Here is a 13,680-nt window from a genome sequence, read left to right as displayed (position 1 = left end):
GTAAGGTATCAGGGGAATTTACCTAAATTACAATGACAAACAGAAAAAAAGATGGCACGTGCACTGGACAATTCACATTGAGTAACCTTTGCCTTCCCTCTGAGTTGCTTCTTTTACCACCTCGATCTAACAAGACTTACGGTTTGTTCTTTTTGTTTAGTTTTATGAGAATCTTTGCATTCACTCGCCTTGCTTGTGCATATAAAAAGGTGTCTTTTTCTTCACAAATTATCCATCTAAGGCAAACCAATTCAAGTGTAACAGAAACTGTGGAAAAAACAAAGTTGTCCAACTGCAAAAGGCATTTCTGCATGAATTTGCCTTGGTTTTTGCTCTTTATTACTGTGGAAAAAATACTCTAATGAATTGTTTAATAAAGGTGTTTTGTTTTAAATAATTTTTTTCCTGTTTTCCATACTGCTTTGGAAATTTCCAGTTGCTTTCCTAGGAGGAATACATACATGGATTTTCTATGATAAATACAGAATTCCTTAATGGTAGTTCTTGCTATCAATGTATGTTGAATACAGCTACACTCCAGTGATAGATGATTTAAATTGTAGTTGTCAGAAATTTTTTTTTACTTTTCCCACTATTTTGCCTGGGAACAGTGCTAAGAAGTAACTGAATTATTTATACAAGTTTGAATATAATCAACAGCTCTAAATCACCTAAACTTTTAGTGTTTAGTATTTAACTAAATCTACAAACTGTTTTCTGGATTGGGATCACTGTTTAGCGTTTAGCAGCTTAGTCATTAAAACAAGTATTTTAGGGTCCCACTACCACATCAGGAACAACAGCAGTGTGCTTGTGAGGTAGTATGAATTATAAAGGTCATATTTATATATTATACATACAAAAGTAGTGTGTTCTGATACAGTAGTTTTCAAATTCAAATTGGCTTTTGTAAGTATGTGGAAATGCAGGCACATAAAGTTAAAATCTTTAATTTTAACTTTTAATGTTAAATTTTCTGTAAAAATAATAACGGATAATATTAGATTAGTGCAACTCTTCCACAGCTAGTAAAAAAAAAAAAAAACCCTGAAAATTGTGTAAATTTATTTACTATTAGCTAAATTAACACTACAAGATAGTAGAAGAACATAATATTAAGGTTCTTGGGACATAAGTGATATTTCCTGGAAGTGGTTAAGCAAGTAGTTTGAATTACATACCTTAAACTTCTTTGGTTGTGGCTTTCCCTATTTTAAAACAAATTCCATAAAATAGATACAGCATTTTGTACATACAGCTGCGAAATAATTATTTCTTACTTTTAAAATTCTCTTTTACTTCAGAGAGCACCTGAAGTACTTTAATATTTTTTTCCCTCCTTACTTGCTGGTATTATTTTTGCTGATATATTGTTGCATATTGCAAACCTCCAGCCCCCATGGGTGCCTGCCTGACCCTTGTGATGTAGTGGGAATGCCCCATCTCCCTGCCCCAGGGGTAGGGGCTGCTTCCAGCAGGGCTCCCGCTCCCCACAGGTCCAGTTCCTTAGCCCCACTGGCAGGCGTTTGCATCCAGCATGTGGTTAGCGCTTCCAAGGAGACTTTTCATGGGGCAGACGGAAAAGCAGATGCCTTCTGGGGTGAAAATGCCCTTTTTTGAAAATACTGAATCCTCTAAAATGTAATTTTAAATGGAAAGGGTTTTCTGAACTGAAAAAAAAAAATCCAGGACTGCCTTCTATTTACCTGTCTGAAATTTTATTTTCTCGGGCATGACAAAAAATAAACAGTAAATAAAACAGGACTGAAAAAACCAAATGTTCTGGTTCCATTTTAGAAACTGAAACAAATGTGATTCCCAAGTGCCCATATATTACCTCCTCCCTTGCCTGTAAACAGAAAGGCAATGTGTAAGTTAACTCAAAGTGCCATTTTTCTAGTGTAAGGTTTAGTGTAAAATGTGCTGGCTGACTGCCATGGGAAGCAGAAAGCTTGTAATTTCAATTACATGGCATTTCAAGTAGAACAAGCCCTAATGTAGAAGGTGGGGATTAGAGGTTGCTGCCAATATTGCAACAGAGCTCTGAGGAGGTTTATTATTTTTACAGTACCAAAAAAACATGTTGACTAGCTCATCTTATGTCCTTGGACAGACTGCGGAAGCTGAAAGATTAAACATTTGCTGAGCTCTTAAAGAAGATGAATGTTGTGTGAAGAACCTTCAAACAAAATATTGCACAAAAAGTTCCGCTGCCCGAGTAACAACTGTCCTTGCCAGCTGCTTGGTCAGAACAGAACGGACGCTTGCAAAGAAATTATTCAATAAAGGGGATTTTTTTTTTTTGATATCTGGAGGGATATCACTCAAATGTATCTATTTAAGATATTTAAGCTACTCAGTATAGAAATGGTAGGTTATACTTAGAAAGCTAAGTGTGCTTGTCTTTCCTACAGTACTGTCTCCTGAAGTTTTCAATAAAATTTCCAGTTGATTAGCAAAACTATGTAGAAGAAAAAGTTCAATCAAAATGCATTCAATATATTTTCAGCTTGCCAAGAACTAATTAATTGGGTTTCAGCTCCTTTTCTTGCTTCATCGTGATCATGCTGTTCATATAATCTTTAAAAATCAAAAAGTGGTTTTTCTTGTGAGGTGGGGGACTCTTTCCGTACCTGAAAAGAGATGTCGTGTGTGTGGGAATGGGCATGAGTATTTGCATGTTTTACTCGGAATGACGTATTGCTGCAGTTTAGTAACACTTTTTGTGGTCAGCAAGAAAGAGTAGTTTATTTTCTGACAAGCAGTTGATTTCCAGGTGATGTTGTAGATAATTTGGAGGCCTTCTTCTTGTCCTTAGCCATTCTGAAATGTTGCACCTCAGTAAAACTCCCCAGATGTCAGTGGGTGTTACACAGCCTGTATTACATCAGCTTGATGGCAAGATCAAGACATTTCACATGCACACTGCATTTTTTTAGGACTAAAAGCTATGCTGATGTATGTTGTCAAACTAAGATTGTGCTGCATATTGAGGCACATATAATGGTCTTGGAAAAACTCTTATTCATGACCTCCTTAATTGTATTTCTGTGCCACTGTGATATTCCCACTCAATTATGCTATTTTACAGAAGTTCAGGGAACCAGTGATGAGGGAGATTACCTTTGGCTTTATTGTTTGTAGTTTTTTATTTTAGCAGTAGTTTGGCTAAGTGATCTAAGTAAAGAAAGCACTAATGAATGCATTGTGTATGAATTGTTATGATATGTAAAGAAAACCACTTGAGAAATGGACACACAGTTGACTTTCCAAGTTGACAAATATATCCTGAGTGCTTCGTTTGAACATATTTCTGGTGCAAAGAGACATTGCTTCGCCTTCAAAGTTTGAAGGTGATGAATGGGGACCAGAGCTGTTTCTACAAGTTAGAAAGACAAGGGTGTCTTTCAGGAGCATCCTCATATTCAGATCTTGATAATCTTGTTAATATAAATAGGCCATTTATAAATTTTCTGCTAATATTTATAGAGCTAAATGAATGATCAAGGGCAATTGTAGTTTGAAAGATATTGAAGGAATTCAAAGGACTACTTATATGCACAGTCTTCATACATATATGCCATATTTTTCAACTACATTCAGTCTACTGTAATGGTTATTAAAGTACAAGTTAATTGACATTCGTGTGTTGTCTTTGCAATTCCTGGCCAGCAGATGAACAGTTTTTGGAGAAGACAAATAAGAAGTTTTAAATAAATGGATTGGAAGGCTGAATCTCTTTCTTAAGTGACATATCTGAACTGCTGCCATTCATCTGGTGGAGAGGGGGCACCAGTGAATTCTGCTAGAGCTGTACAACTTCATTTATCCTTGCATTTCAACTGACGTGATTCCAAAGCCTCCTTGATAACATCCCCTACTTTCAGCTTGCGTTTATCTTTTAGGAATAAGGCTGTTGTATAAATTGTGTGCTGGAGACACTGAAAACCTCTGTCTGTGTTTATGCATTATTCACTTAGATGAACTCGTACTCTCAAATTGCTACGAATTTTTTCTTTTTAATGTTCAGCATTATTGAGATATATAGAAAAAAAGGTTACCAGACCCTGCCTCCAAAAATGTTGTTGGCTCTAGCCCTGAAATGTTTTTCTTCGGAGAAGAAACAGAAAATGATTACACTACAGTTTTAATGTCACAGACTTTTGTACCATTTTTTTCCAGATCATTATTGTTTTCTATCAAGTGAGTAAAGGCACTATTATAAGCACATAATTTATCATGAAATTAAATTGCTAATATTGAATATCTCGTCTTCCCTAGCTAGTATTGCAATACTGTTCTGGTATTTTATGAAGCTTTTATGAAGTTATAACCTAACAAAATGCCATAAGCTTATGATATTACATACAACAGAAAAGTGCACAGGAAGAGTTACAAAATTAAGGAAAAAATTAGTCCAAAATGACCTCATTAATTTCACAGCATGTTGCAACTATGTGTTTGAAAGGTTATTTGGACATATAACAATATGTAATAGTAGAGACTGAATAAATGTAAATGTATTTGGTTTAAATCGTTTACAAGATTAATATTTATTCTTAGGAAGAATGTAAATATCTGTGCTACATCCAGAACTGAACACAAACTCTGTGTGTCTTTGTAGCTGTGTGTTAACAGGATGAAGACAGACACAAATATTTATTAAGTGCCTGTGTATGCCTGGCTTTGCATGCCTGTATGTGCTTATGCACAGGCATACGTCTCACATGAACTTATACAAGATTTTAAAACTTGTATTGAAACATAGAAAGATATTGCTGTGTTTGATGATCTTTGTGATTTGGAGTCTCGTAATTGCAAGTGATTTAATTGAAACATTGCTCATGTTTTTATAAACAGCTAAATCACTATGATGATTATAATTGAAGAATCATTTTTCTCCATTTATCTTAAGTTCTGCTACAGGCAGTAGGGAGCTGCCTTTGCACAGACAGTCACTTTAGTTGTGTCTTGCATGATTACTATGCTTAAAGGAAAGAAGTACAGTAGAGGAAAAGGCAGAATGTAAGAAGAAACACTAGAGGTTTGTAGAAGAGAAAGATCAGCCATTTCACTTCCAGAAAATAGGAGGCAGAGGGTGAGAGCCTCTCACCAGGCTAACATTCGGAAGTCTGTGTTTTTAAGAGGTTAGGGAGTTATTGAAAACCCATAATAATTTGATTATTATGAACTCGAATAGTCAGTGTGAAGAATATTAGAAGAGCAGTCTGGTCTTCCAGTATTACCATAGAGTACTGACTAGTTTTTTATTTTATATTTAATCAGAGTTGTATTTGTACATGGAATTGTATATTCAAAAAGTATTCATCCTAACAACATTGGGGATTTTTTCCACCATAGTCTTTATTGAAGTCGTGCTGTTTTTTCTCCTGTACAAAAATATACACTATAAAATGTATATAAAAATGGTCTTTTTCTGCCATCAAAGTCTGAGGACTGGAGTATATCTAAGAATAGGCTGAAAATTGAAATATTAGAGTTTTGTTACAGGTTCTGTTCCCCTTTCCCATCCCTTGTGAATTTCATATATTTCAGAGGGATTGTTCACAGAATAAAATATTCTTCCATCTAGAGATTGATGCTGGGTAACTAATATCTATTAGACATTTAGACATGGGAGTGATTTAATACAGGTTAATATTCTGTAGGAACCTCAACAAGCCAGATTATTATTTGGATGGAGAATTCATAATGAGGACTGAAGTAACAAATTCTCAAAATCTCTTGAGGGAACGGGTGAATCAGGTGTAGTGATATGTCTGGCATACATGTGTTTGCAGGATCAGTTCCACTTTGAGTAACTTACTGTTTTATTTATCTGTTCCATTGTATTTACCTGGGATTGCATATGGGTAACTTCACCCAGAGCAGAACTAGTGTAAAACACAATTGGCAAATCAAAAAATGTCACTAGTGTTCTAAAAGTGTTGTGAGTTAATAACAACAGAATTATCTGCAGCATTGAACTATTTCGTATGCTGGTAAATATAACTAGACTTTTTAATGTAACCCTATGCAGCATAACAGTATTGCTGTTGCTTTATAAATATGAATCTATGATAACATATTTTAAAGATACATGGTTCACAATGTTGGGTTGCATACAAAGCAGTGTTTATTTGGAACATATTAAAATGATGTAAAATATATCCCATATAACATATAAATTCTGTAGAATTATGCTTACTTTTCCAAAAAGGAAGACAAAAAAGAATGGTTTCGTTTGTTGTTTTTATGACCAAACCTTGCACACTTGGTCGTATATTTTGGGGATACTTCAAATAAACATTAAAAAAAAGAACAGTATCAAGTTCACCTCATAGTGTATTTTAAAATAATTTATTGAAACTATATTGAATGAGTTCCAGAAAATGCAGATAATTTTGAATAGCAGTGTTCAATAGTGAGGTGCCTGTGGAGGTGGTCTGTTTGCTGGCATCCCTTCCAAACTGCTGTGTTGCCCTGGTGATTTAGTTGCTGTTCCTGAAAGGAAAGCTTCTTGCAGTGATAAAACAGCACTGGCAACTTTGATTAGGAAATTCTGTGATGTTTCCAGAAGTTCTGCTTTGCAGAGACGTGGTGCCAAATGTTATGGTAGTTTAAAGTGCAACCCCCACTAAATAACTGGAACTGTGCAGAATGTAAATCATTGAAGAATTTGTCCTGTTATGATGTCTCAGTGTGGAACAAGAGCTTGTGTGAGGTATATATTTTAATCACTTTAGAACTGTTGATTTTAAGTAATGCCTACTATTTAAGTTATTTAAGGTAAGACATGATATTTTGTAGTATTTTGCAATATTGTTGCAATTTGTTATATATTCTATGTAAAGCACCAGATTCACTATTCTAAACAAGGACATTTTTTAAAAATTGTTTCACATGTAGATTTGAAACTACATTAAAAATGTTTCCTTTTCTTTTTATCTGTGAAAGTCTCAGACAGTTTGGACCCTGGATGCCATGGTTGTCAGACCTGGAGGTTCCCCAAGGCAGAAACTCTTTAAGGACTCCTTAGCAGCAAAAGAACTTCAGACCATGGAGAAACACCTGGCTGGTATGTATGGTAGCAAGGGATAATAAAATGCCATGTATTAGTCACCCAGCTAGCTCTGCCAATATTTAGACAAAGGAAAAAATTATCTATTTCACATGCTGATGGAAACAGATAAAAACTTTAAACTTCCCTTTTTCTTCAATGAGGAGAAACATCACAGTTGCGTTTGTAGATGTAACGAACTTTGCTGTAATTACAGTAAATGCAGTAATTAAACAGTAATTAAACTGTGTTAAATATACTGCAGTTTGACAGCTTAATAGTGCACCTTTGTTGTTTTCACATTTCACCAAGACTTGTGCAATAAGGAGATACTGATGCTTCATCTACAGTTGAAAAGTCTTTAGAAGAGGCTGCAGTGGACCTTTGGCTTGAGAATAGATGGTTTTGCAGGAAAAACCCACCTTGTTCATGAGACTTCTGGCTAAGTGAAGTCTGTTAACTTGTGTGTAGTGGGGTATCCATTTCTAAAAGCTCAAATAAAACTCCATTTTTCCATGAAAATATGTTTCAGAGCTCTCTGAAAATTAGTAAGGGATGTCCTAAAATATAGTTTGCAATTTGTTGCGTTATGTAATCAGTATTTTTCTATCTTCAGCTTCAGTTATAAGGTATGACATAGACCTATAGCGTGGTAGTCCTGTATTATGCTTGCTATTTATCATATGGTGAAAGCTGTGCTTCATGGGCCAGCTCTGTGAAAAATAATGCAAAACTGGAACATGAAGACTGTATATATGAGGTGGAGGGAGAAATGTAATTTATCTAACCCTTCTTTCAGAGAGTGAGACAGAGAACTTCCCACTTTCAGTGTGATTTTCTAAAAATCTTTGGACATTTACCCTACCAATAATGCTAGTGTGAAAGGCTTGGGAGCTGTATCCTCTGTAGAGATACAGCTGTTGTACTTCTGTGTAGGGACTGTTGCAGCTTAAGTCAAGGCAGAAGACAAAGCTACGAGCACAATGAGGGAAGCTCATTAGAAAATGTGTTTGCTTGTAATGGAACAAGAACTAAAAATTATGGTATTTACAAATGAAGATATTTTAGGCGGGTTTTGTTTCTGACAACAGAGATACTGTCATTCAATTATTTTGACAGGTTTAAGGCATTGTAGCTATTAGAGATGCAGCTACTAACACACTAGACTGAAAATCCATTAACCCCCTCTCCAAGCTGAAACTGCCAGGAACATCTAGTAGGAACCAGGAGACCAGCAGGCCGTGCTGTGGGCATCAGGTTTCTGTGGCAGAGCAGACCCCTGGGTACCCCAGGGGCCTCTTCCACTCAGGTAGCACTTGCCTTCCCTTGTGTTGCTGCAGTTGTCCCTCAGGAGGGGTCTGGTGAAGATCTGCCTGCTTTGATTTATGTCCTGACTGCTTACACTTCTATGGTCGTACAGGGTGTTTTGGTATGCACTGTGCTCTGAAACATGCAGTTCCTTCAGATCTCCCTTGACAAAGCTGACAGTAATAACTACCATATTTAATAGAATATGGAATTTTAAATACTGAATTGACTGTAAGCTGACATTCACTCAGTCTCTGAGATTGAGTCTGCTGCTGTGGGACCTGCAAGTTCTTCTCTCTCACATCAATACTGTTCTTGTCATTTGGCTTGTGGCCCATTATTTCAGTAACGCTGTAACATGAGGTTGCCATTCAGTAACTTTTTCCTGCCTGAGAAATTCACAAGAAAACAACCTGATTATTAGACATTGAACTCTTGTGTTCCTAATAATTCATGTCTCATTATAACACCAGTGCTGCTTGAAACAATCATTCCTGTCACAGACGAAGATAACGTGATTTCCAGGAAGAAATCAGCTCATAATGCTGTGGTTTTGCTTAGCCTTATTTGTCTGATACATTTGCAAAAGTTCAAGTGTCTCTTATATCAGCAAGTCTCCCTGTTTCAGTTCTCTTACCAACACACTGGAACCTATTAATTCTATGCAATAGTTGGCAGTCATTTAGATGCCTGAATTATGACTTAGATTACCTGTCTAATCCTGAAGTGTGGTCTCCTGTCTCAGATACACCCTCTTAAGGAGCCTGGCTTTCTCTTATGGACTATGTGCTGGATAAAACTCACTCCTAACATAAGGCATAATTTGGTGCCTGTGCCTAAATTAGGGACTAGCACCAACTGCCAGCAACTGCCTCAGTACCTTGATAGTTGAAAGCAGCAGGTTTATAAAATCAGGTATTGAAGCAATCAGTTTGCTTTTCCTTCTCTACATATGGATCAGTAATACTTTTCTCTAAGGTCCAGTCTCTTATATTACTGTGGCTGCTTTATATCACACACAAGTGGAGAATATATTTTTCTTTTTGATAGTTAATTGCAGTATCTTGCCAATTCGGTTTGTTACACTGACTCTGTGATCATTGGATACTTCTGGAATATATTTTGTCACAAGAAGAACTGTTGAATATATGAACAGTTTGTAAGCAAATTATTAATCATATCCTTGTTCTGGTATTTCTCATATGAAAGTAAAATGCCTTTGTGTTTCTCTGTTGCCTCCATTTTATTTTCCTTTAAATGGCATTGACAAGGGATTTAAAAATTCCTAAGTCTTAGTTCAGTTCTGGTATTTACTATGGATCAGATAATACTGAAAAGGTGGAGATGTGTGATGTTTTTTTCCTTTTCCTTCTGGATGAAAAGCTGATATTGAAGCAAAATCAAAAAGAGGATGTGTGCTAAATAAAGCTGAATAATTACACTATGGAAACATGTTAATTATATGTGGAGAAATGATTACAATAATTGGTTTATCCGCAGGCTTGATTACTACATGGAATTAAGGAAACATGAACCAGAATGAAGTGTTTATTTAACTCTTATTAAATCGTTCAATATTTAGATAATTTCTTAGCATATTGAATCATTGTGGGGAAGTTAAATGTCTGTAATTTTGCAAAGACATAGGCTAGGATGAATCTTTAAAATAACATATTCCTCATTTGGTTTAAGTCAGCTAGCCCACATTGTCATTTATTGGCCCCTGATTTTTTTTCCAGGCATCTTACAAGTTCCAAAGTGATGTGTATCGATTTTTTAAAAAGCATAATGGAAGACTACTTGAAGACATAATTATTTCAAAATGGAAATAATAAATTTTAAGAGGTCAGCAAGGTAGCAGTTGGAAATATTACCAACTCTGTGCTAGAAATAATAGCTATGTTTTGAAATTTGCTAACAGCAAAACAATCTTTAATGAATTGATACAATTTTAACTGAGGCTTTCACAACCATTTTAGTTTTATCAGCTCTTCTAGTAACAGCATTTGAAATGTGTGGAATATCTTGGATTAGACTAGTAACAGGAAATTAACGGAGCTTATTTTCCAGTTTTCAAGGTGTTACTACAAAATAAGTTAGAACCTGAAATTATTTATATATTTATAAAGATGAAATGCTAATTTTATATAAGTTCACTTAATAGATGTTTAAATCAATAGAACCTTACTGATTTACAGCTTCTGGGACTGTGGTTTACACAGTTTAATGGGAAATGCCATTGCTGTTCTAACGATAACCAACTGTCCCTATTGAAACCAAGTTATGGTAGAGTACATGCCAGCGAGAGTGAAAATTCATGAAAAAGATAAAATAAACTTGAGTAAGCTGTTCTTAAGCTGGACATTTTTACTTGCAAGGAATTTCAATATGTTAGCAATGCTAACATAAATTCCAGCAACCCTTGCCTAACTTTGTTGGATGTATCTGATTTAATTCATTAGAAGTGTTAATATGATTTAAATGAATTCAGAAGACACTTTTCATCACTATCCTGATCTGTTTTTAAATAGAATCTTATTCCTTATGGCTGTGTGAGGGGTAGGGACTGGACCAGAAATGGTGGCCATCTTTTCGCCTTGGATTCTAGATGTTGTTGACCCCATCACCTGCTGTGGCACTGACAGCAGGACAGAGCACAAAATTCAGATTGAAACAGGATCACAGATCCAGATGTGCCAGATTTCAAGGGGCATTTCCCCCAGAGTTTTGGTTGGGCAACAGACAGAGAGGCCAGAAGCAAAAGTCACTGCACTGCAGCTGCAGATGGCAAGTTTAGCTCACTGCTCCATCTTGGTTTGATAGTAATGAGAAACAGTGCAAAAGCCACAGAGAGGTAACTTTTAAGAAATGAGCAGGACTTTTATAGATTGTATTGACTTCCAATGAAGTGGTAATATTTTTTTTTCTGTGGGATAGCTGTGTTTGCTGTAAATCAAATGTAAATAAATATTGAGGAAATGCTTGTCAAACATCTGAACTGTTAATTCTGATGCTTTCTATTTTAAGGGTGAATAGATTCTCTCTGCACAGCTTCAGGTTGTCTCTTACATTGGAGAAAATCAGTAAGAGTTTTAAACCAGAGAGAAACAGAAAGTGAGTTTCTTTCTTTTTTTCTTTGTGTGTGTGTGTGCACAGAAATTGAGAAGGACCTAGCGCTGTGGGAAGAAGCGAGGCTTTCAAGAAGCCCTAGTATCCAACATCATGGTTTAGTAACATCTGACCATCAAGGCAATCTTCAGGCTACACAAGGCCAAAATCCAAGGCCTCAAGTGCCAACTCAAACGGGGAAGAACATTCAGCTCCAAGGAAACAAATCACCACCGCTGCCCACTAACAGCAGAACACAGGTCTCCAGCGTTGCTAACAGTAGGCCTCCAACACCTGGGACACAAACGAACAGGCCACCAACTCCATCAGCTCCAGGGAGCAGACCTGTGACCCCGAATAGCTTGCTGTCACGGCCTCTTACCCCTAGCAACCAAGGAAATAGGGAAGGAATCATTAGTATGCAAAGAAGCAGATCTTTGACATCTAAGAGCCAAATGGGGAGGACCCTCAGCGCTGCTTCAGGGCTCTCTGTGCAAATGAGTGGAGACATTGTTGGAACTGTCACTACTCAGAGAAGCAGTTTATCAGAAGTAAGATTTTCGATTTAATGTTTTTGCTATGTTTAAGAGCTCCTATAACATGAAGACTAGATTGTGTTCTATGTTGAAGTAACATCAGTATACCTAAAGTAACTTACCACTCTGAAAAGAATTTGAAATATAAGGATGAGAAAATTAGCAAGGAAATACTGCTCAGCTTTGTGAGGTACTGATTAGACAATATCAGGATTATTACAGAAACCATACTGAAACGCTCGTGCCCCCAAATTTTCCATAAACTCTGTAGGACTTTACCTGCATGATGCATAAGCAGTTCTATTAGCCTTACAGTTTCTAAGAGCTGCATACCTCTAGATTATTAAACACAGCTTTTGTCTTATCTTTATGATTTTTCCCTGCTGCACTAGCAGTGCATAGTATTTCCTTGATCTGCTTTTTCTGTAATTTTTTCAACACATTGGAATGATCAGTTGGGCATCGCTGAATGGACAAATTCTGTGAAACACAAAATGGAACTGCAATGAAAAAATGTCCAATCTCATTGAATTACTGTCTAGTACTATGTGCATGTTAACTAGGCTGATTCAGAACATAAAAACTCCCTGTCCCATATTAATGGCTTTTACAGGATTAGTTTCTGTTTAAAACAAAACAAAACAAGTTAAAGTACCGTGTAAATTTTGAGTGGGATTCTCCTCTGCTAACGTTAGCTGCCTTAAGGATAACTTTAGGGTGTAGGCAGTGGAAATAAAAGCACCTGTGAAAGAATAGCCCTGCTGTCTGTCTCAGCTACATGCCTTACAAAGGTGATTCTTTTTCTCAGGAAATGCCAATCCTTCTATACTGAATTGAGAAGGACCTGTATGTCTAGATTGCTAATTTTTTAATAGTAGAATAAATCGGTTCCCACTATCTATTACCAATCTCTTTGTAATCCATTTGTCAAAGCCTGGAGAACTTTATTCCAAGACTGACAAAAATATCAGACCTTTAGAGAATTGTTTCTCAGAAGTATAATTTGTTTCAAAAATCTGTTGGGTATGACACTTGACACAATGTATTATCAGTCTAATGACTTTTTAAAAAAATAAAAATGTTGTTAATATTGCTTAGATATGCTTGTAGGAAAATCAGATATTTGATACTTAGTGTAATCTTGCAATTAAGTATATGGCCTCCATTATTTAGTATGAAAGAAAGGAAATGAGGCACACATTACTCTAAAACTAAAGAATTTGGAGAGGAAATCTTACTTAAATTTGGTGGTAGAAAAAATCCTCATTTGGTGTTTGAATGGCAGTGTCCTAATCCTGTAACTTGAGCTACTTCTTCACCTAAAACTGGATATCCAACTTAAGACACGAGGACTGAAGGTGACTGCAGTCCTGTTGAAAGTATCTTCACTGACAGTTGACACATTTTCAAACCACAAGTTTTCCATGGAAAAAAAATATGTAATTGTAACAATTTTGCCTTTTTGACCAACAAAAGCCCTTTGTCTCCTGTTTTGAGGGGTGGATGTGCTTGTGTGATGGAATTTTCTCATATACCAGAAAAGAAAAACTGAAATTCATTTTTAACTAAAAATGTTCAGAAGAAATGGTTTCATTGTTTCTGACTAAACACTTCACTCCCCTTCCTTCCTTCCTTCCTTCCTTCCTAGTCCTGTTCTTAACTTATATG

The 13,680-nt window shown here is 36.1% G+C and overlaps 1 protein-coding gene across 3 annotated transcripts in view; it reads left to right on the top strand.

Annotated features, from left to right (window-relative positions):
• The window catches only part of C2H8orf34 (chromosome 2 C8orf34 homolog), a 173,519-nt gene that overhangs the window by 127,026 nt on the left and 32,813 nt on the right, over window positions 1–13,680 (top strand). For all 3 annotated transcript variants that reach the window (XM_071804034.1, XM_065831244.2, XM_065831245.2), the window contains 2 exons: window positions 6,958–7,078; window positions 11,525–12,027. In XM_071804034.1, the coding sequence (XP_071660135.1) occupies window positions 6,958–7,078; window positions 11,525–12,027 (624 nt within the window). The remainder of the gene's footprint in view (window positions 1–6,957; window positions 7,079–11,524; window positions 12,028–13,680) is intronic.

Source organism: Patagioenas fasciata, chromosome 2, assembly GCF_037038585.1.
Source record: "Patagioenas fasciata isolate bPatFas1 chromosome 2, bPatFas1.hap1, whole genome shotgun sequence".
NCBI lineage: Eukaryota > Metazoa > Chordata > Aves > Columbiformes > Columbidae > Patagioenas > Patagioenas fasciata.
The sequence above is the reverse complement of the archived record's forward strand: the minus strand, read 5'-3'. Positions and strand labels throughout refer to the sequence as shown.